The sequence below is a fragment of the Bacillus rossius genome, chromosome 2 (genome assembly GCF_032445375.1).
Source record: "Bacillus rossius redtenbacheri isolate Brsri chromosome 2, Brsri_v3, whole genome shotgun sequence".
Classification (NCBI taxonomy): domain Eukaryota; kingdom Metazoa; phylum Arthropoda; class Insecta; order Phasmatodea; family Bacillidae; genus Bacillus; species Bacillus rossius.
The window spans coordinates 122,909,479-122,933,702 of NC_086331.1; the positions used below are offsets into that span (position 1 = coordinate 122,909,479).

General features: G+C 35.8%; 1 protein-coding gene across 5 annotated transcripts in view; it reads right to left on the reverse strand.

Moving 5' to 3' along the window:
• Positions 1-24,224, reverse strand: part of LOC134529735 (microtubule-associated serine/threonine-protein kinase 3) — a 115,055-nt gene that overhangs the window by 35,534 nt on the left and 55,297 nt on the right. For all 5 annotated transcript variants that reach the window (XM_063364120.1, XM_063364116.1, XM_063364118.1 and 2 more), the window contains exons 13-17: positions 19,013-19,243; positions 18,111-18,283; positions 16,510-16,580; positions 9,473-9,578; positions 2,617-2,738 (exon numbers count right to left, since the gene is read on the reverse strand). In XM_063364120.1, the coding sequence (XP_063220190.1) occupies positions 2,617-2,738; positions 9,473-9,578; positions 16,510-16,580; positions 18,111-18,283; positions 19,013-19,243 (703 nt within the window). The remainder of the gene's footprint in view (positions 1-2,616; positions 2,739-9,472; positions 9,579-16,509; positions 16,581-18,110; positions 18,284-19,012; positions 19,244-24,224) is intronic.

Consider the following 24,224-nt stretch of genomic DNA (forward strand, 5'->3'; position numbering starts at 1 on the left):
TTTTGTGTTTCTCCCATCACAATTGCAGGATATTTCTTATGTGTGGTTGCAACATAGTCTAGACATGTATAATAACTTAAATAGCATGCATGCCCAGACATGTGGCAGGCGGGCTAGCCTTGCAGTCTCACAGCACGACCATTTGCCGGTGATCAAGGGCTCAGTAGCTGCCTGTAGAACTGTACCACCCAGCAACTCTGCAAGGCCTCGCTGGCCGGTATAGAGCATACAATTACACCAAAACAATCTAGCCAGCACAGACAAAAAATTAAAAAATATGTATAAGCAGTCATATTTTTTTAATCTACATTATTTAGTCCTACACTGTACTACCCAAAATATTCATTTTCAATCAATTAAATTAAGTCTATACCTAGTATCCAGATCTATTCACAACCCTAGACCTAGTTATGATGAATGTATGATTATTATGTTATTAACATATTTTAAGAGTTCATTTTTGTAAATAACTATAGTGCATGAAAATTATTACATGAAAACTATAATTTTTCCACATATAAAATCCCAATCATGTTGAAAAATCATTACTTAATTCTTACAAACATGGATCTCTAAAGTTTCCAGGATTGACGATAGGGAAAAATAACTTTATAGGGTTTTGCACACTCTAGCTGTTTCTCTCACTACCTATAGCCCTATATCATTCCATTACTTCAACATGCTTACAGTTCTAATGCTTACGTTTCAATTTGTATTACCTAATATTAAGAATGTTAAATCTAAACTTACGAGAATTCTGCATGCTTCACATGTGGTTCCCTTTTTACGATCTTTATCACAAAAGCATTATTTCTTTGTCTGATGGCTAACTGAAAATTCTACCCAGTGTTACTAGAAAATTAATTTTATTACTCTGATCCAAATTAGTAAAATATATATCAAAGGTTCATTGTATGACCCCTGACTGATCCTTTACTGTGATAGTTCCCTGCTGAGATTTCCTCTAATGGCTCAGGATCAGGATTGGAGTAGGACGTGGTGGTAGTGGTCCTCCTATGCTTGGAGAACACTCCGAGGGGTCCCCGCCCTGCTGACGAGTGGAAGTGTTGAGCTACTAGCCTGCTGAGCTAGTAGAGGTTGGATAGGCCTCAGCTGGATCACGAGTAACTGGGTGACCGAGGGGTCCCAGGGATGTGAGAGGTATGGTTCCGTGTCGTAGCTACTCAGATCCCACAAAGGGGGCTGGCTCTGTAGGAGGTCTGGGAGTGAACGGCGGAGCTGGGGGTGGGTCGGTGGGGCCGAAGTTGGGATGGGTCTCCTCAACCTCTCGACCTAGCCGGGCGCACTCCAGTAACATGCCGCGATTGGAAATGGCGAATCTATTTCCCGGTTCTCGGAACCCATGTTAGGAACTGGTAACAGTGTCTGGCATGTAAAAGACCCATCATTCTTCTAACCAGGATTATGCCCTAACGGGATCAGTTACCTGGCTGGGTACCAGAAATGGTGAAAGGGCTGTATCTGCGGGCAACAGCAGACAGTGATTGAAACCTTTTTGGGTAGTTCAACTACCGAGCCATTGTGATGCATCCCAAAGGCGGATTTCACCTTGAAGAAATTCAAGCCCATGGAACGGAGTGCTGTAAGCTGTCGACATTCCTAGGTGGCGACCGGGCCCGAAATGGCTGTAAACTGATAAGCTTGCTCAAAGGTCGGTGGAGAAGCCGTGATAGCATCAAGGCTATCCTGCTTCTAGGAATGCCTATCGGGCTGCGAGGGGGTACCCGGGGCTAAGGCCTGTAAACCTGGGCTATTGCCCCAGGTCGGGGGAGAGACCATGATAACTTCTAGGTCCTCCACTCTCCCAATCGGTTCGAGATGGCGGACCAGACGTCACAGAAATCGGTAGTGGTGCGGGGTGGTCCTGTTTGTGGAATAGGTCCCCGCTGAGGTTTCCTTTGTCGGCCCAGGACCACAATTGGTGTCAGCCTCGCACTAGGCGGTGGTGCCCCGTGTGCTTTAGGGGCAAGCACGAGGGTTCCCTAGCCCTGAGACATGCTGACGTAGTGAGCGACGGAGACAGCTCCGGTTTACCGGCCTGGATAGACGGGAGTGGTTGGGTAGGCCTCCACCGGACCGCGGGTTCGCTGGGTGGTTTGAGGAGTCCCAGTGTGAGGCGGGAGATCGGGGCAGGCGCCAGAAGTGATGACAACTCCGGAGGGCTAAGGGAGCATCTAACTTTCTGGTTAGCCGAGTGGGGTAGGGGGCCGATGGTGGTACATATGCTGGGATGGGTTCCTCAGCCCCTGTGTATAGCCGAAGCTCTAACGCCCTTCCCGGTTGCGTATGCGGCGTCATCCGCATCCACGCCCGTGGGGGGCCCGGGGCGGCAGGGCCGTGAGGCTAAGAGCACCGGGTTACTAAAGAAAAGGGGGGGAAACCACTGTGACAGGCTTAATGTATGTACAAAGTAGCACTTATATTTTAATTTGTAACGTGTTATTATCTAGAGTTTGGATCTTATTGATATCATTAAGAGATACTAAAACCATAAATAAAATATTTGGGGAGAACTCAAGACAAAAACATGATCTTTGGAACCAGCAAACTGAACATATTATTTTAAAACTAGACCAAAATTTTAACAACACATACCATTTACTGTGTGAGCAAACAATTCTTCTGGTGTGTCACCAAAGAAAGGTACACAGCCAACCAGAAACTCATAAAGTATTATTCCCATAGACCACCAGTCCACTGGTTTTCCGTAGCCTTGCCTGCAAACAGAGTACATATTTTGTGACAAGTATAATTAGCAAGGCTGAACTACAAAATACGGTGACAAACTCTTTGGGAATGTTACACAAATAACTCGGACCTCATTAAATAACTGTTCTTTTATAATTCGACTGAAAATTTTCTGAACACATTAAAAAAAAAAAAAATAATTAAATTTATTATGAAACCATGTTGAGAAGTGAGCTCTACCAGTAACATTGTTTACTAATTGTATGTTAAGAAATTAGGGTTAGAAATTAGCATCACACAATTATGCATTTAAAGAAAAAGCCAAAAATATATAACCAACTCACCACTTATAAACCCCGAGTTATGGTATGCCAAAGGTTTTCCTGCCTTGCAACAAGAGGATGACAACTTAGAACCCATGGCCAGTGAGCAATCCGGGTTCGATTCTTGGACGGGTAAACCCCAGATTTTTCATAAGTGGAAAACATGGTGAACAAGTCTGTGAGCAAGTCTGATTTCTCGAGTACTCCCGTTTCCCTCACCAGTGCATTCCATCGTTTCTTCATTCACATCACTTCAACCCTCATCGTCTCTAATGATATCAATGTAAACGGGATGCTAAGCCTAAATTCATGCATTATTCATTTATTCCTTCATTCATAAATCGTTGGTATTTATATATCAATGTTTCCTAATTGGTACACCTCTGTTTGAGTATACACTGTGGTACAATACTAATCGTTACTAATTCAAATTGACTTACAACCCATGCTGGATGTCAAGTGCTACAGATGCTATTTGCTTGTTTTCTAAAACTCATGCGTTCTATTTTTCTCTCATTTAAAAGCAGTGCACATACATATTTTATGCAGAGAAAAGGGAGACGGTTTCTACATACATAAACAGATGAGTCCCTGTGTTTCAATTTTATAAGCCATTTGCAGTTATCTTGAACATATTGTCACTGTGAAAATATTCTTAGTTTTGGATTTTTTTTAAGATACTTAGATTTGTTGTAGAAGGGAACTTTTTTCTTTGTAAGCTAGTTTTATTTTCTAAGTACAAAATTATTTTCATTGGTAATAATTCCTTTATTTGCCTTATTTTTTAATAAAAAAGGTTTAGGACACATTTACATTTGCTTGATTTTTCTGAATGTTTCTGATCAAGTGTAGCCGGGATGAACAGTCGTGTGTGCTTGGAATGTCCTGACTTCCATCAGTGCGTGCAGATGTGCTGGCGAGGGGTCAGGTTTCCAGCTGACAGCTATCTGTGCCCCTCCAGTTCAACCGGGCAGTCGGGGCAGTAATTGGCTAGCGAGTCCTGGGTCACGGGCTCAGTCACTGTAGCTGTGCAAGTGGAGAATGCGGGAATTTGTGGATAACACAGGGATACATATATATTTTTTGCTGTCTGTTCTCGATTTCATTCAATACGATTTTATTTATTTTTGCAAATTGTGAATTTTATGCTGAATTTAGAGGACTACTCATAGATTTAGCAGAACTACAGAGTAATTAATGATTTTCCAAATTATTATATAAACATTATAACAAAAAATATATACATAAATACTAATATAGTATAATATTTATGGTTTTAATCATAAAAAACATCTAACTAAAAAGGTTTTCTTATTACACTCAGGATCATATCTTCTTCAAGACTGCAGAAATTTTAAAATAGCCCTGATGACTTCTGTTATATATGTGGCTGTTACACTCTTCAACATCAAAGGTGCAATATTTCATTATTTGTCAGATGTGCGTATGCAACCTACTTAGAAGTTCCACTAGGCGACTAAGACAAGAAATGGGCTCCGCAGATTGTGTGTCAAAACTCTGAGAAAATGCTTCATGACCGGACAATAGGAAATTGAAATGGCATGTATTTTGGTGTTCCAATGGTTTGGTGTGAACTGACAGACCACAGCATTAAATGCTATTTCTACCTGATCAATACTAAGTGTATCGGCAAGGAAACAGACATGGTATTTTATATCCAAGTATTCCATCACCAAAACAACCCATCTCACATTCTCTTACACTCCCAACTCCAGTTTTCAATGGTTTTATTCTTGAGGATGATGAAAGGAAACATAGTGATCAACAGGCTTTTGATAAGAAAGATGCATGGGGAAATGATTGGAGACTCTGATGGATCTTCTTCTGATGCCAGGCAGTCATTACCCCGCCAGCATTTTAGTCAGTCTCAATTGAACGACTTAGTGAGAGATATGAACCTCTCCAAGAAAGCAGGTGAGTTATTAGCTTCCAGGCTGCAAGAAAATAATTACTTTAACGCTCAGCTAAAGTTTCATATTTCAGAAAGTGGAAACTAATTTTTGTCTATGTATTTTATTTTGTTTTGTTTGTCATGATACCAAAAGTCTTCTTAGTCTGTTAGGTGTTACCTTGTAGAGTTCAACAGAATGGCATCTCTTTCTTGATAGCTCTAAGCACAGTCTCTAAATGTGTTCTATTGCAAAGTAGGAATATTGATTGAGCAGTTCCAATAGGTCATTCAGTTCATCTGCAAGAATACAATATCAAATCAATTATCAAGTTATCCAAATATCATGAACATAACTGGATTGTTTGTGTAGATTTTAAAATGGTAAACTTTCCTTCTTGGAAAGGATTCAAAAAATGTCCTTGGTAGCTGTGTATGTGGGATAGCAGTGCTTAGGAGAAACACTGGAAACAGAAGGAGTGGCAAAATGAAAAACTCTGGATGTTGTGACTGAACTTATCATCAGCCGAGACAGAATCATCTTCCCCCTGCTTTATATCAAGCTTGCCTTGATGAAGCTATTTGTAAAGGCATTATATCCTGGAAGCGATTGTTTTCAAAACATTATTTCTGCTTTTCCTAGTCAGTCATTACAGAAAATAAAAGCAGGTGTGTTTGTTGGACATAAAATTAGGGCTTTTGTATGTGACGAGGAACTTGTCATGAAAATAGTGGGAATGGTGTTAGCCCCTGCAGGGGAAGGTGCATGTTGTTGAAGGTGTCGGAGCTGTTGCCGGCTCTAGTATCCAAGACAGGATCCACCAGGTTCACTCAAAGGATGTATGATGTGAACATACAGCCTCTCTACACAAATGCAACCTTCTGCCTCAGGCCATGGGTCCCAAAGGCCTTGGTTCACCATGAAGAACCGATGGTGTAGTGGCAATGGCTAGTCTGGGCATGGCTTCTGTTCTGGAAATGGACACAACCGGGCCAAAAAAAATGCTGTAACCTCCAGGCGCTGGAGCCGATGGGGTATCCGAAGGGCTGGCCCTATGGGACCAGTTTTCCAGGCATCCCCTGTGTTCTGGACTGGGGCTGTTACTGTGTTTGCTTATGGGCTAACACACGTATAAGCTTGCAAATGCTCAAAAATCTAGGCAGTAGTGTGGGACGACCCTTGTGGTTTCTGCTACAGTTCCCTCTATCGACCATGGTTGCATGGTGAGGATTTGCATTGGCAGTTGGTGGCTCTAATCACGTAGAGCACTTCCAGAAGAGTTCCCACTTCACTGATGGGCAAATGCAGTGAGCAGTGATACACCTCCGGTACTAGCCTAGAAAGGTAGTAGAAGTTGGATACAATTTGACCACATCACAGGCTCTTTGGGTTTTCAGAGGGGTCCCAGAGATGTGATATACCTGGATAAGTATCTTGTGATAATTACAGGATGGGGATTTCTATAAGTCAAGCACAGGTTAGCCGAATGGGTCGCGATGAAACTGCATATTCATTTCCCTATAGCTCAGGAGCCTACACTAAAACGGTCCTACCCTTTAAGGAGAGTATATACTGTCCCAAATGGGATAGATTGGTGTGTAACAAATAAAGCCAAATGGATTTCTGAAATACATGTCATAAAGATGGATAAAGAGTATAAAGCAGCATGGATGTCTTTCATAGCAGTTAGGAACTATGAACAACCTCCTAGGTAACATTGGTAACAAAAAAGTATAAAACTTTGAAGTTTAGTTTCAAAGGATGCTAATGGTATTTCATTATCTTGGATGCATTCCTGAATAGTCACCTTGATCAGTTCCCTGAAACCCTTGGGGCTGTTACTGTTAGTGATGAACAAGGGTAATGCTTCCATTAAGGCCTGAAGATAATGGAAGAGCATTATCAAGGGTGATGGGACAGGACTATGATGGCAGACTACTACTGGTGTATCAAACAAGATTGTCCTGAGCGAATCCACCAACCCAAGACCTACAAGTGCAAATTCTTGCCTGATTACAGCCTAATAGTTTTATAATATATTTATGCTCAAAATAAGTGTTTTTATGTTTTTGCATTTCAAAACTGTTTGCATATTTTTACCACAGTGCATTTTTTTAACGTATAAAGGAACAAAATATCACCCCAATGGTGTTCAAGATAATATTCAACAAGTTTTAAATGGATGTTAAAATGTTTTAAAAATATACATCAGCGTGAAAACGTTTGAAAAATAAATTGTTAAAAAATTATATCTTACAGAGGAAAACTAACTTCATATATGAAATCAGCACTCCCAAATTAGTTCAGATCAAGGGCTTTTAACAATGCAACAAAAATTTTTTTCTCCTGTATAGTGGCGCAAACAGTGAATGAAGCGATATAGAAATATTGGGCAAGTTTGCGCATCCAGCTAATGGAGACGATTGAATTCATAAAACAATGAGCTAAGTAAATTCCTTTTGTTTTTATTTAAAGGGGATAGGTCGGAGGCCTCTCAGGATGATGATAATGTTGTTGTTGCTATGTTGGATCATTTTTGCTGGAGTCGTGGCGCAGGCCTGATATTCTGAAGGGCTGAAGGACCTTCCACAAAGTTGTCATGCAGCTAAGTATATAGTTTTTATTTTATTAATGGCTGAGCGTGGAAGATGTAGTGCAGATTTTTTTTTAAAAATGTTAAACAGTTTCACAAAAAGGGTGCTTTTCTCTTTCTGCATCATAAGAGTATAAACATTTCAGTTAGATTGCAAAAAAATTTTTAGATGGTAAATTCTATTCTTTTTTGGTAAAATCTTAAAGTAACTAAATGAAATGGTTTCAGTTTATTTTACTGCCCCAGTAAAATATGTTAGGTCTTTCAGCAACAGGTTAAGGCAGGTACCATCCTTCTTGATTTAGTGGTTTATCATTGCATAAAGAGAAGTATAATGTTAAATTCCTGAAGTATTGCTAGATTTGTGTTTTGTGAGGCATTATCTCATAATTTTACCTTTGTATAAATTAATTAAAAAATGTAAGTAATTATGGTTTTCTGCAACATTTTATTTCCCATTTTAAATTACATCATTTATAGATTCCCTGTTCACTGAATGAGTATTATATTATTCAAATGGTTTTCTGATTTTCTGGTTTTAGTTGTATGTTCTCAAGCAGGTTTTTTTTTTGCAATGGCACGGTTGCAATGATGAAAGATCCCAGTTTTTTCTCACAAATATTTCTTTTTCTGAGCTACGAGATATTGGTTAAAGCTTCTTTGGTGCCTTGGCAAAATTATTCCAGTCAGAAATCAGGGTGGTGGAGTATTGGCACGTCCTATGTACTTTGGTAATGTTATATCTTTCTCTAGAGAGTTGTTGAAGCTCCTTGAATAGTTAACGATATCCTCCCCTTCACGTCCACCTATCATGTTTCATCTTCCAGTCCTCCATTAACAATGTTTAAGAACAGAGAAAAGGTAGTTTTAATACTGCAGTATATGAGTGGATTCTCCTGAAAGGTCAATACAAACTAAGTCAGAGCAATCACGGCATGAAACTAAGAAGAATTCGGTTAGGGTCTTCTTTGATTTTTGTATTAAAAACTTACAAGCATTTTCAATGAATGCATGAAGTTATATTTTTTCACCTAAATAAATAACATGTTATTTTTCAAGTATTATATCTTAATGTTTTAAAGTCACAAAGCAAGATATTTCGAGCATATATAAGAATAGAATATATAAGTTAATAGAAATAAATAATAATACACTGACATTTGTTGATATTTAAGTAACCAGATATTCTTCAATTATAGCATGCTGAAACCTTACCTCACATCCATTTGCCTGTCTGTGCCGGCCTCAATGTCACTCTTTCTAATTGTTTGACTGGTTATACATCTAAAGATCACTAATCTTATAATTCCCTAATTCCACCAGTCACCTGACACCAAGCACAATTTTTATTACACAACTTCATCAAAAATAAGGTTCTTTGAGGCTGATTGCTAATGCATTATGCTTATGTGGCAAGTGTCAGGAGTTTGATGACCCACTCTGATAGGACTCAAATTTATGGGCCCTGAGTCGGTACCCACATGGTACCAAGACCACAATAATTTTTGAGATTCAATTGCCTTATGCCTCTGTGAATAACCATGCAAAGTAAAACCATAGCTTTTTACATCAACAATTTTACATCCCCAGATTTAACATTACTCTGACAAAACATTATGGTGGTAGCCATTATTATTAACAATGCATGTGCAATGCTGCAATAAATATAACATAAATATTATTATAGTACTGATGTCTACACATTACTAATGATGGACATACTGTGCACATTTATTGTTTGACATAAATCCACAAAGTTTCTCTGCTGAAATGTACTTTTCATCTGTGTCTACCTTGGATAGTTTTACTGCAGAGATTCAGAATCCCTGACATACCTACATCTATTTCCATTGTGGAAAGACAATAAATTCTAAAAAGATGACTACTGTCATTCAAAAGGTCAGTGTGAAGACTAATTACTATTAAACGATACATACCTCAAAATTACTTCTGGTGCAATATACTCTGGAGTACCAAAAACTTGTTTATCTGAGAACTGTTTTGTCTCTTTATCCATGTAACCTTCATATAAATTTGTTGCCACTGCAATTACAAATCAAATATGTGCTTAAAATATTATTATACATACAGTTTTTTTAGTAGTATATACATAGTCAAACTATGAACTAGTACGATACATTTTTTATTGGCGGTTTTATAGGGTGGGAGGGGGAGACGGAATGGATGATGATGATCCCCAAAACAGAAGAAAAAAAATTCAATTTTTTTTAAAAGTTCTGAAAATATATATCAAATTGAAATGAAACTTAATGAACGAAAATTCTTCATTGCAACACCCTACCTGCAGAAAATATTACTCTGAATGTATACTACACATGATGGCGCTGTTCTTGGTACACTTAATATATTTTAGAAATTTATCTTCTATCAATATAAAATTGTAAATATTTGAATCTCAAACATAAATTAAATTTTTTTTTAATTTGTATTTGTGACATGCTCACCGACAGTTAGAGAATGTTAATAGTGGGCACAACATACAAAAATACAAACAAAACATTTGCATAGAGAAAACAAATACACAACATATACAAAATAGATTCAAGCACTGCAAGTAAGAGGCCAAGCACCGCAGGCAGGTTAGGAGGGAACTAACCACGCAGATATGCACCTCACGCAAGCCGTCGCAACAACGAGCAGTGACCACATGACAACAGATAATGAAGACTCAGGTACATAAACATAGACAAGGCACGACATACAAAACAATAACTGTAATATGATATATAACATCACTAGGACAAGTACAAAACAATTACAAAACAATTAAATGATTAAAGGTTAGAAATTTAATCAAATAAAAAATGTTTATCTGATTTATTAAAGTAAGAAATTAATCTATAAACTAATTCATTTATATTATGTGGAGTAGCCTACATAACTTAGATTATAGGTGACTGTTAAATTGGGGAACTCTAATGCAAGTATTGTCGAGTAAAATATTTACAATTAAGTTTTGAACTATAACAATTGTATACAAAAAGAGAATCAAAATAAGTTATATGATCAAAAAGGGAAACCAGTTTAGGTAGCTGATAATGTCTTAGACTTAATATTTTCAAAAATTGGTTTTGTATAGATTTTTTTTTTACTATCAGAATTGTTAAAATTATTCCAAATTAATGAAAGTATTTTAATTTATATCTGACTAAAGCTATGTACAGTGTAAGAACAGAATTACTATTTGAGGCATAAGACGTAATTAATTAAAGCTAGGGTTCTGTGGGAAATGGATACTAGAGAGTTGACATGTAGATGAAAGAACAATTTGGAGTCCAAGAAGACACCAAGATTTATTATGCTAAGGGATACTGAGATTTGAGTGTTATCAAGTATATAAACATGCCTAAATGGTTGATTTTTCTAAGTGAATCAATTTTTGATTTAGCTTTGTTAAGGTCAACAAGATTAACCTACCATTTCAGACCATTTAAAACAGAAAATCATTTGAGGAATTACGTAAATTCTCAGATTTTAAGATCATCAACAAACAACAGACCAGTAGTATGATTAAGACCCAGAATTATATCATTAAAAAAAAAAAAAACACACACACAGACACACACACACATTAGTAGGGGAGATTGCATTCCACCTTGACGAACACAGAATATAAAGAAGAATTATGGTTGTTTAGTGATATAAAAAAAAGCTATCTTCAAGATAGCTAGTAAAGTAATTTTTGTAATTGGCACTCAAGCCAAAGTTTGATAATCTAAGAAGTAAAACAGAGTGATTGACAGTGTCAAAGGCTTTCGCTGAATCAAATAACAGGTATCAACCTACTCCTTGCTGATTACTTTATTGTAGATTGGATTGAGGAAAGTGAGGAAATTTGTGTTAGTAGTCATACCATTTATGAAGCCATGTTGACTGCAAGATAAAATGATTTTTATTAGGAAATTAATTTGTTTGAAAATAATTTTTTTCAAAAATTTTTGTAAACCTTTAAGTAATGTGAGAGGTCTATCATTTATAACATTTTATTTGCTTCCCTTTTTTTGTCGATTGGAATAACCTTAGCTATTTTCCATTAAGGAAAATTTGTGTTTTCAAATTGTATTAAAAAGATGTTGCAGTAGAGGTATTAAGAGATAATAACATCCTTTCAAGATGAAATTTGGTATTCCATCAGGGCCTGTTGACATAGTATATTTTAAAGATTTTATGCCCCAAAAGTCCAGACTCTTAGAAATGTAAGAAATAGGAGAAGTGTTGGGACTTAAATTTGATTCTGTAAATGAGCTTTATTTGTGGAAGGTACACAGAGACTTGAAAAATAATGAGCAAAAGCATTTGATAGTAAACTTGATCACTTGAGACAGTATTCGCACTTAGAGATTGAGGTTTAAAATAACCATTTTTATAGGGGTGGGCGAATATAGATATTTTAGTTTCAAAGCGAATTCGAAGCAAATTTTTATAAATATTCCCGAATTCGAATCGAATACTAGGTCAAATCAAAGAATTTCTTAAATGCAAACACCAAACAATGCAACGATCTTATTTATAATAAATGTACAAATCTTAAAACCTACAAGCTAGGTTAAATATAAATAATAAATGTTATTCACAGATGCACAAAATATATGCACATTTAAATGCAAGAAATTCAAAATATTTTTCAAAACTTATTTAAATTGTCATGCAAAAATGTTAGTTCCTGCACATGTTGAGGTGTCAGGGATTGTCAACGTGCTGTCACCACATTTCCGGAGGAATATCAACTACAAATAATGTAAACTGCTAAAAATCTTTCACACACGTTTGCTAATACATAACTTAACAATCAACGCAACATTCTTCATTAACTTAAGCCTTTTGAACCATTGCCAAAAACTTAGTCACGCAACATTTGCTATTTGTATATAACTTAATACTGTATGTTTATATTTTATACGGCCGGCTGAACTTTGTACGTTGTCATCTAATAATAATAATAATAATAATAATATTGAACAAGCAAGATTGAAGGTAAATATAAACTTTTTTTTTTTTACTTTTGGCCATCAGCTTACGCGCACAGCCGTTTAGAGACAAACTACTTATTGTTTATTACATTCCTTCCAACGTAAAAAAAAAATCTTCACTCTTTGCACAAAAGCAGGCCCGGCCTAAGAAGTGTAGAAAGTGTGTGGGTGAAAAATGGAATGGTTGTATGGTCGCCATCTTTGTTTACGATTATTCAAGCAACTAATTTTTTCTACTGTTCCATCCATGGAATATTTTCTCCGTTTATTTATAAATGAATTTTATTCAATAATTTTATTTCAATGGATTCAGTGCCGTAACTGCTGTTTTATAAGTCCGTTGGTGATATTGTATCACGTTAAATCATTATTGACGTAATTTATGCATGGAAAAAGAGCTGCTGTGGGGGGAGATTAAGACTAATACCGAAGTCGGGAATGAATCTGGCACGTTTCTAAACATGAAAATAATTCATTGGGAGTTGCTATTTGCCATTTTCTCAGAAAAATACGATACTGACAATTATTTTACTCCAAGCCAGCGTAAGTTGAACAAAGTATAACGAACATATTTGTATTATGGTTGAGGTTAGTTTCAATGATCAGGCATATAGGCTTAGGCTAAGCATATGTGTTTTCTCATTATGCTATTTAACTCCAAGTTGACGTTATTGATCGTAGGCATTCTTTAACTTTTAGGCAATGTATGTATAGTAAAAGATTAGCTTAAAAACTCTTGAATTTTTTTTTTCTATTTCTCGAACTTCAAATAATTTTATTTTTTTCGAGTACAAATTCTCATATAAGAAATGTTCGACTCGTATTCGAACTTTCGAAGCTTCGCCCACCCCTACATTTTTCATAATTTTAACAAATTGCCAACATTTGTTTTTGGTTTATTCTTGACATTATTATTTATCCTTTGTGTCGAACGTACTTTATTTCCCTTGATTAGGTTTTTTTCTAGTTTTCTGTAATGCGAAAACTAAGTATAATATTGAATGTGTTTATTCTTTAGTAAAGTTTATGATTTTTTTAAGACTAATTAATTCTCATGAAAATCAATGGGGATGTTTAGAGGCCTTTTTTTAAGTTATTGGGATGAAATAATTAATTTTGTCACATAAGCAAATACTTAGCGGTTCAACTAGTGCATTCACATCGGTAGTATTGTAGAAATCAGACCAGTTATGATTGTCATTCATGGGAATATCATGGATGAAGATTTTGATAGGGCAAGATGGATTAAGTCTTATTTGATAAGTATTTCAGATGCTTTTTCTACTTCACTTTGTGGCAAATTTGAAAAACAAAGGTTCAATAAGTTTTTGGAAGATTGTGTTTTATTTTACTGTAATAAACCCATATTTGAGGTAGAATCAAGTAAATTCTGTGCCTTGCCTTTGATTTGAGCATGCTCAGTACTGAGAGTATGATTGCTGGACCAATCGATACCAGGCACATTGAAGCACCAAGTATTATCAGATTATCTTGATAGTTGGCAAGTTTATCTTCAAGGGCTTCAATATACATAGCAATGGTATTAGGAGTTGTTTTTTGGGGAAAGATAGATACTACCTAATGTTAAGAAATTATTTGGAATAGTTTTAATTTTAATCCAAACCACTTGAATTCCAGGGTAATCATAGTTATAGATAGACTGTACTGATTAAAATTTATGCTTATTGACTGCAATTAACACACCACCACCTCTTTCCATCTTTCTAAGTGTAAGTTTCCTGTCAGTTCTAAGAATTAAATAATTATCTGTGAAATAGTGTGGGTTGATACTATCATTGAACCAGTTCTATAAGACAAATGTCATATTGGGTGTTAATGAGATTTTCAAAATTTTTTGTAGATTTGGTTGTTAGACCTCTAACATTTTAGTAAGCTATTTCTCACACCCTGAGGTTAGGCATTTGCCGGACTCCTAATCACAGGGTTATTCCAGGCCCTTCTTTGGAGAGTGATGATACTGGGGCAGTGACAGCGTAAGGCATCTGGCTGACATTGCTGACGTTTTCATGAACATCTTTTCATGTGTTTGTACTGGCAATTTGCTCTTGATGCAGTATCCCGTAAAAGGGGCTAATTAAACGGTTGCTGGGCCAAAAGACAATATTATTTATTTTGTTAAAATCCTCTTCCAGAACAAATATATGGAACAAAGCATAGTATTGTCTTTGGTGTGGAGCTTAGCCACTTTAACATGAGAAATATTAAGTTCATTAGTGAAATAATTGACAACCTGTTGCTCTAGCACTGATGGCTCAAAACCTGTTATACAGAGAACTTATAATTTTTTGTACATTCTTTGGTGGTTGTTTTCAGCATTCAAATATTTCTAACTTCACCTACTTTCATAGGAGTTTTCATTCGGTCATTGGTAGTTTTTTTTTTTTGTTTTTTTTTTTTTTGGCTCACGGTTTACGTTGGTTGTGGAATTGCACGAGCGAAACCTTGTTCATTGATGCGCTATTCGTTTTTACTATTGATGATGTTGCACAATTTCCGCTGCATGGAAAGTAGGTCAGAGGTCAGACCATCAACACCGGTGACACCCGGAGACTCCAGGCGATCAGGTTTCTTGATACATGACATATGCTTAGACATTTGACTGTATGAAACATCAGACTCATTTTTAATTCTAAGATTTTGCTTCATTACATTTAGATCATGCTTGATTTCTTTAGTTTCTGATCTTGAGTCAATAAGCAATGTCACTTTAGAATTCATCTACCTTTGTACAAAGTAACATCAAAGGTCTAATTAATTTGTTGAATTTTAAAGTATCCATGGAAACTTGATTTTGACTGATGGTTTATATTGTTCCAGTCTTTTTGGGAGATGATTTAAAGATGTTCATGGAGCCTTCTTGTACAGTATCTAGAGTAATTTTATCATTATGCGGCAAAAACCACAGAAATTCAGGTTGATCAGCAAAAGAAAAATTTATGTTGACTCTCGTACACTATAAGTGACATTGATCAACTCGGTACTAAAATGTATGACGAGCGCGTGCGCACACATCTGCCGGCAACTGACCTGCTTACAGTGATTTATGGTAACAGTAAAAATTAAATAGTTACCCCGAACATAGATCCAACACAAAAATTTTCATTGTTAAAAAAAAATGAAAAAAAAAAAAACCTTGTTACAGTTAGATCTGTTTTCACCAGAATGCCAAATTACAAAAAAAAAATTCTCATGCAGAAAATTGGACTTTGTACATTAGATATTTATTTGGGGTAGCTATTTAATTATAGCTTGATTCATACAGAGAAAGAGAGAGTGCTTGAAACTATCAGGGAAGTTTCTAAATGGCATGAGAGAACGTTAAGAATTTTATTGACGTAAGATATAGATAAATATTGATAGATTTCATTTTACCATGTAGTTCATAAAAAAGTAATGATATATATAATTATTATAAAATTAAAATTATAAAAATTCTTTTATTCACCACTGACAAAATGTGGCAAACCAAAGAACGCCAGATTAAAGAGAGGCCACCATACCAATAATGCTAAGAATGGTTACATCGCAGGGCTAATATTAAAAGGATTACATCAGGAGGACTAATATTATAAGGTATCCCAATCAACACAAATTATTTTGCCACCATATAAGTATACTAAGAGGAGTAATATTATTTAATTTTTTATATTACAAAGAAAATCATTAGATTTTTATGATTGTATTCTTATCAAAATCTCTCAGATATTTACATTTAAAGCTCTTTCATAAAAAAAATTAGCACAGCTACAGTATAAGAAAGTTTACATTAAAATGTATTTACCACGAGAGAGCTGATTTTGCATGAAACAACCACTTAAAAAATTTGAGGTGACACATACAGATGCACCAAAAACACATGACCATGATTAATTTCAAATACAAACTATAATCTATAAACATCTCATATTTATGAAAAATTAGAAATATTAATCACAATACTAATGTACTAAAAATGTACTTACATGACATTAAACCCATTTTACTTAATCCAAAATCAGTAAGTTTTATATGACCCAGAGCTGTGATAAGCAGACTGAAAGGAAAAAAATACTACCATTAAAAAAGGCACAAAAACACTAATTGTTTGACAAAATAATTAAAAATAAGAATTGAATATGTAATTAAAAATGTATAACATAAGTACATATTTTTAAGTGCAGTGCTGTCCAAGTCACACTAAATTATAACAAACAAATGAAAACTTAAACAAGGATTTAAGACTTGGCATCAACAGTTATGTTTTTGAAGTTATACATCTTTAGGCATATTATGAAAAGATTATGAGAGTGAATTCTGACGAAGCATGCGCACCATGCAAAAAAAATTGATAGGATGAAAAAAAGGCTACATAAAAATAAAAAACATTGTAAACATTAGTTATAGAAATTGTGTTTATAAACTTTTTCAAGGGTATTTATTAGACCTGTGGGAATATTAGAATTTTTTAATACTAACATTTCCAGACAACGAATATTTATTTCCTTATGAATATTTGATATAGTTCCTCATGAGTTTGTCGTATACCAAAATTCACTGTTGAAGTTAAGTCATTTGTGTGATATAAATACCTTATTTGATATATTAATGGGGCTTCATAATCAAAATCATTAACAATAAGCAGTGCTTTAAATATACAATACATATTCAAAGTTTTTATCACTACTGTAACGGAAAAATTGTGTGAACAGTTCAAAAAACACCATATTTGCCATTTCAAATTTGAAAATGAAATATTATTTGTATTTATTTGGTCACACCAAATATTGTGGTCACATGTGCCAGAAATGAAAAAAATAAATAAACAAATAAACACTGACAACCATGGATTACAAAACATAAAACACGGACACTCCATTGTGGAGGCCATTAAAAATGAACTTCATAGTTTCAACTGCGTATAAATTTATGGTTACAATCGATCACACCATATGACACAGTAGCAGCTTTCTTGCTGTATGTATGTATGTATGACAAAACAGACGTGACTCAAAAATATATATATAAAAAAGTAAATAATGGTTTAAGATTCCAGATGAAATTAGCAGAAATTGTGTTTATTATATTGCTGAACCAAAAAACTATTTACTTAACTTAGATAACAACAAAAACTCATGAATAACTAGGATTTAAATACGTAAATATGAGCTAATTTTATTTGGAAATAGAGCATTAAAATAAAAATCCACTTTTTTTGTGAAATGGATTGCATTGGATTTCAAGGTATTTTACTATTCACAAAAATTTTCTGGATCAACTTGTAGAAGCAGCAGGTTTTAGAAAATAAGGTGAATAGAAACTGAATTTATATGAATGTTTAACGTATTTTCGCCATTAATATTATGAGGTGGATGAGAGGTGAAACAGTGAGGTGGAGAAGTGACAGAATACATTGGTGGGGGGGAACGGAAGTACCCTGGGAAAATGCACTTGCTCAAGGCAATGTCAACAAAGTTCCAACTAGCAAAAAATCAGGGAATCAAACAGAAAGAGTGTTAATTGGAAGTATGTGATCTGATTACTCAGCTCAAGTGTTTTGTGCCAAAATAAATAAAAACCAACTTACTTGTCAGGTTTCAGATCCCTATGAACTATACCATAGCTGTGAAGGTATTCAACAGCTAAAACTGTTTCAGCAAAGTAGAAGCGGGCCACATCTGGCAGCAAGGGACCCATGGTTTTCAAAAGAGTTGCACAATCACCGCCTTCCACATATTCCATCACAATGCACAAGTGCTTCTGTAGTAGCAGAGAGAGTGTACACATTATATCCTTTTGCAGCACATAACAATAATTAATGAATAGTTAATATAATAAAATACATCTAAATACAAGAAATAAACAATCTCATTTTACGAAGGAAAACTAATTGGATTGGACAAGGTATGAGAAGGAACATATTAACTGAGTGATATAATTGAAAGAAAGGTTAATGAAAAGCAAGGACAGAGAAGAATATGGATACAAATTACTGAAAATCTCAAAAAATAGAGAAATATGAAGTTTCAGGAGCTAAAAATTGAAGCTACCAAATAGGCTATAATGGTTAACTCTTTTTTGACAGAACCTGTTAACACTTAAATAATGTGATGATGGTAATATTATTATTTTAAAATAATATTCTAAGGAATTTGGTTGTGAAAAAAATTAACAAACATGTTTTAGTGCATTTTTAAGTCATTAAAATATTTTTGTTTTTAATCTTTTGCTATGTAGTGTCCCTGAATTTCACTATTCTACCATTTTTAAATCAATCATATTAATCATCATGATCAGAATCAGAATGATCAGAATGTAAGAACAGTCATAAAAACATTATTGAAAGTGTTTAGCAAGAGTTACAGAATAAGCTCAACAATATTCATTTATAAAACTAAAATACAAATACTTCTTATAACAATAACTTATAAAAAAAATGTCAAATTATATTGACTACTCTTATGAAGCTTAACTGATTGGCATGCTTACCTTCGTTTCAAAGCTGCAGTACATGCTAACGACAAATGGATTGTCTGTAAAACTCATGATATCACGCTCTGCAAATACCTGATCTACTTGGTTGCGTAACATTAACTTGTTTTTTGCAATTTTTTTCATTGCAAAGCGCTGGTGAGTTTCTTTCAACCTTACCAAGTATACAGCTCCATAAGCACCATTTGATATGAGTTTTATGATAGAAAAGTCTTCCTCCGATGGTATCTAGAACAAAAGGCAAATAAATATACACTAAATAAGTACACAGCATATATAAAGGCATAAATACATTCAAATACGACAACACACACTTATTAACCAACATGCACATGTTTTCTAGTTTACTACTTATTATCTTTTCTTCCTCAGCGTATGAGGACTATCTTAAATAATTCAATAATATGCAACAACATGGCAATTATTTTTAGATACTGTGAGATAATGGAGTATAAAATACATTTGTGCATGTGTATGCTTAACCAAGTATTTTAGAACTATGAAAGGCGAATAGGATTTTAAATTTATTCTATAATTTATGTAAAGTATGTATGGTGTTGTCAACTAGCTTTCATTACTAGTAAAAATTTCTCTGCTTGTTGCTCAAAAGGGTGTGAAGACACCAAGCCAATGATCCTAATACAGTCAACTCTCAACTATCCGCAACACCTACAGAACCGTATAATAAGCTTATTTTATTTCCAAGAAATTCAAGAAAACCGGAAGAAATGGCAAAGAAATTTGTTTGATCATATTCTTGTAGTATTTACACTACCCTAAATTGATATGCCTTAGTATTTAATAAAACTAAATCTATTTAAAACAGAAGTCAAAGTAAAACTACTCGTGCCACCGCCTGTTTAGAAGGCTGAACATTGTACCACAATGCACTTCCTCGTTTTACACTTGCCAATTTTTTCTCCTTGTTAGTACATTATGACATGCCTGTCATCAGTCTCTTACTGGATAATCTCACACAGTTCTTCATTCTTACATGTAAAGCTACCAGAGTATTTGCATGATGTCTCAAACAAAAAACTTCATTAAAAGCAAACAAAATTTAAGGTTTATAGTAAGACATATAACTAGAATTTTTTTCTTTTTGCTGACTTAACTAAAGCCAGAACCAGTGGGAGAATATCAATTGCAGGGTTCTTGACTTCTAACCCCTGTGGTCACTAGTTCAAATACCACCTTGAATAATTTTTTTTTTTAAACAGATTGTAAGCAGTTTCCCACCAAACATTCCAATATATGGCAGGAATTAATTTTCTCAGCAATAAAAATAATTAAAAATTCTGCTTCTGCTTTGATCAACATTTTTAGGTAGGAATGTCTCTTACAGTTAACTTTCACAATATATTTAACATAGTGTTGCATCTGATTATGATTGTTTACGGATATTGAAAAACAGGAGAAAGAAGAAAAGAAACACCAGAAAGTAGAAACCTTGCTACAGGCATGTTTCCTGGATGATTCCATCTCTGTCACTGATACGGAGCATGAGATAGTAAGCAGCAGTCAAATGTGATACAGTAGAGCACCCTGTATCCGGAATGGTCGGGACTTAGACTATTCTGGATAGTAGAAAATTCTGGAAAGTATAAATTCACTATAAGGCCCCCTAATTGAAAAAAAAAATTGCTCCCGAAGTTTGTGAACATCCTGTAGCTGTAGATGAGGACGGCAAGGGGGGTGGGGGTAGGGTGATGACAGCTACATCCGGTGGTGTGACCTTGCCACGGGCACGCTTATCAGACCTTGCCTAGAAGCACGCTACAGCTACGTGACTGTACCATGATGTCCGCGCGAAGCAAGCAGACGTAGGCGAGACGTTTGACATTCAATGAATTGTGTTACAATTACGTAATTTACATACAGTTTGTACAGTGATATGGTGTATCCACATGTTGAATAAATAAAATATAAAATAATAACACATGATACAGTTAGGTACGGTACATTACAAATAAAAAAAACACTTACCATGACTCACTGTAGGCTACACATGTCCCGCGAATAAAAAATAATGTCCTAGAACTTAGATAAACTGCATTGAAATAATCACTGTATACGGCCCCTATTGTCTGTGTGTAAGAAACATTGTTTAACAGTCACATTAATTTAAATTTAAAAAGCTAAACAACAAATTACCTAAATCGTCACACATTGTGAAAGACAGGAGAAGTTAAAGTTAATCACTGTCACTGTCACTCTGAACGTAACTGTTTACGTTTGTGCCACTGGTGCCAGGTGTTGGATCGTCAATGTTCTCACTCGTAGTTGAAGCAGGTGTGGAAACAGGAGCTTTTTTGAACATGTCACTAATGCGTTGTTGCCGCACACGTTTGTGCTTCTCTTCAGTCAGCTGTTTTTGAAGCATATACAAATGCATAATTTGCTGGTCGTTGATATAACTTCGTTGCTCTAGGCCAGCTATTAATCGTTCAATGTGGTGAAGGCACTCATCTTGCGAGATTTTCTCCTGTGGTTCATCTTCATCGCTACTGCTTTCATTGTTTCCGTCGTCATTGTTACACTTAACAGAGTCTAATATCTCCTTATCTGAAAAGTGATGCACAACGGGAACATTATCATAAACACAAAACCATTCCACAATGTTTTGTTCTTGCAATTGTAAGTCTTCTAGTTCTGGATTTGTTATGTTCTTGGCATACTCCAGCAGTTCGTTCACGTTTTTTTGTTCAAAACCTTTGAAGTCGGCTTCATTTCCCTTGTCATGAACCTCGTCACGATAAACCAAAGTCGGCCACAATTTAAACCATGCCTTGTGAAATGTTGACGCAGGCATACCTTCCCATGCACGAGCTAGTGACCATATGACTTCCTTTATGGTGTATTCCTTTTTAATTTCTGAGATTGTTTTGCCGCCATTCAGATCAGATAAAAAGTGCTTCATGAACTCCGTGCGATAACGACATTTTAGGGAGCGTAATATTCCCTGATCTTGCGGTTGGATTAGTGCAGTGCAGTTAGGGGGCAGATACATGACAGAAACATTATCCCTGTCTAGTGTTTCAGCTGCAGGATGCGCGGAGCAGTTGTCTAGCACAAGGACAATCTTGCAGTGCGGGTCTAAGCCTATCTTGTTACAGTGTTGCCGGCTCTGGCGCACAAAACTGTCAAACCATTCTGTGGTTATTGCAGATGTTATCCACGCGGTTTTTGTAGCTTGGTATTCAACGGGTAACACTTTAACACCTTTTAGCGCCCTTGGGCGCAAGCTTTTGCCAATTACGAGTAGCTTCAGCTTGTGGGTACCGGCAGCATTTGAACAACCAAGCACGGTCAATCTGTCTTTAGAATCTTTCATCCCGCTGTGAGGATTATCTGCAGTGCACAGCGTGCTTCGAGGCATACAACGCCAGTACAAAGCAGTCTCGTCCGCATTGTAAACTTGGTCTGCTGTTAAGTTGTTGTCCAACACATATTCTGCGAACTCAACAACAAACTTTTCCGCCGCCGCTGTATCTGCAGAAAGCTTTTCACCGCTAACTTTGAAAAAAGAAATTCCATGGCGTTTTTAGAATTTATGAAGCCACCCTAACGAATAGTCACAATCGTATGTTAGATTCAGTTCGGCATGAAACATTTTTGCCTGTTCTATCAGCATCTGTCCAGAAATGCTAACACCTTCACTTCGCCGCAAACGAAACCATTGATAAAGAGCATTATCAAGGTCGCTACATTTACTACCCTGCATTGTTTTTCTGTTTTCAATTTCTCTCTTCGTATCACTGTCCGAATAAAATTTACACAGTTCATTCTTTTGTTTCTTTATGTCGTAAGTCGTCGAAATGCCGACATCATACGATTGGCTGAGATTTTTAACAGAAGTCCCAGCATCTAGTTTCTTGAGAATCTCAACCTTTTCTTTAATGGTAAGAACTTTTTTCCTTCGTTTACTACTCTTTTCCTCATCACCAGGAAGTTTATGTTTTGAAAACATCACGTGTCTGCAGGAACGTACATACTAGCGATCGCGCACCACAAGCAAGACTGACATTGAACGCACACAATACACCACTCCCCCTCCCCTACAACGCGTTATCACGGCGCGCTCACGTGTAGGCGGGGCCGCTGCCGCCAATTCCTGATGTGCGCTCGACGCCCATGCACTGCAGTCGCGAGACCGGAAGCCTTGGCTTCCATCATAACTTGCTGAGTGTTTATAAAATCAAGTGCACCCTGACTGACTAGCCGGGCCTTAACTGCGCAAACAATCGGTATTTACTTCCGCGGGAATAATATATATTAATATATATTATAATTCATTTAAAAAGATATATATTTTTTTAAATTTTGTAAATTTTTTTTAACTCTCGGAAAACATCCGGATAGTAGAAATTCCGGTAAGTAGAATTACGGATACAGGATGCTCTACTGTATAATGATTCAGTTTTTAAACAAAGCTGTTTTGATTTTGCTACACAAAATAAAAATTCCAGTTGGCTTCAGAAAATACACAGGATTCTCACTGATTTCCCGAAGGAAATAAATATTCATGGCTCATTCAAGATTCCCCAGAATGGCTGGTTGGGTGGCCATCCTGCAGGGATGTCATTTCACACAACATTGACTGGCCAGCACTTGTGATGCATTAGTGTCACGGCTATGCACAGGCAAGCAAGGAGATAGTTTGCGATGACTGTCAGGGTTTTCCACCCATTACATGCTAATAAAAATATAGATTGTACTACTGGAAAAAAAAAAATATATATATATATATATCAGGTTTTTTTTCCAGAGCTACAGAAATCTATTTCCATTTTAGTACAATTAAAGATTTTTTCCAGTAGTACAATCTATATTGAAAAACCCATACCATAAAGAAAAAACTGTGGGTGATGCTGTTTTTTCAAACAATTCTGCCATTTGGAACACACAAAATCTCTGAATGAATATTAAATTCATAACAGATAGTGCTACCTATGCAGGACATGCAGGGACTGTCTCAACACCTGTCTCTACACTGCTGGTTGGAAAATGAGGAACGCGAGCACACTGGTAGCAAATATAAAATTCAAGGCATTCAGAGCTGACTGTACAGGATACCTATATCTATTTTCTGAAACAAGGGCATGCACCAACTCTCTATCTTATTCTACCATTCATCAATTTCTATCAGTACTTTGTTTTTGGGCAGGCGACAAATCATTGCACAAAGAGGAAAATAAAAACAAGCCCA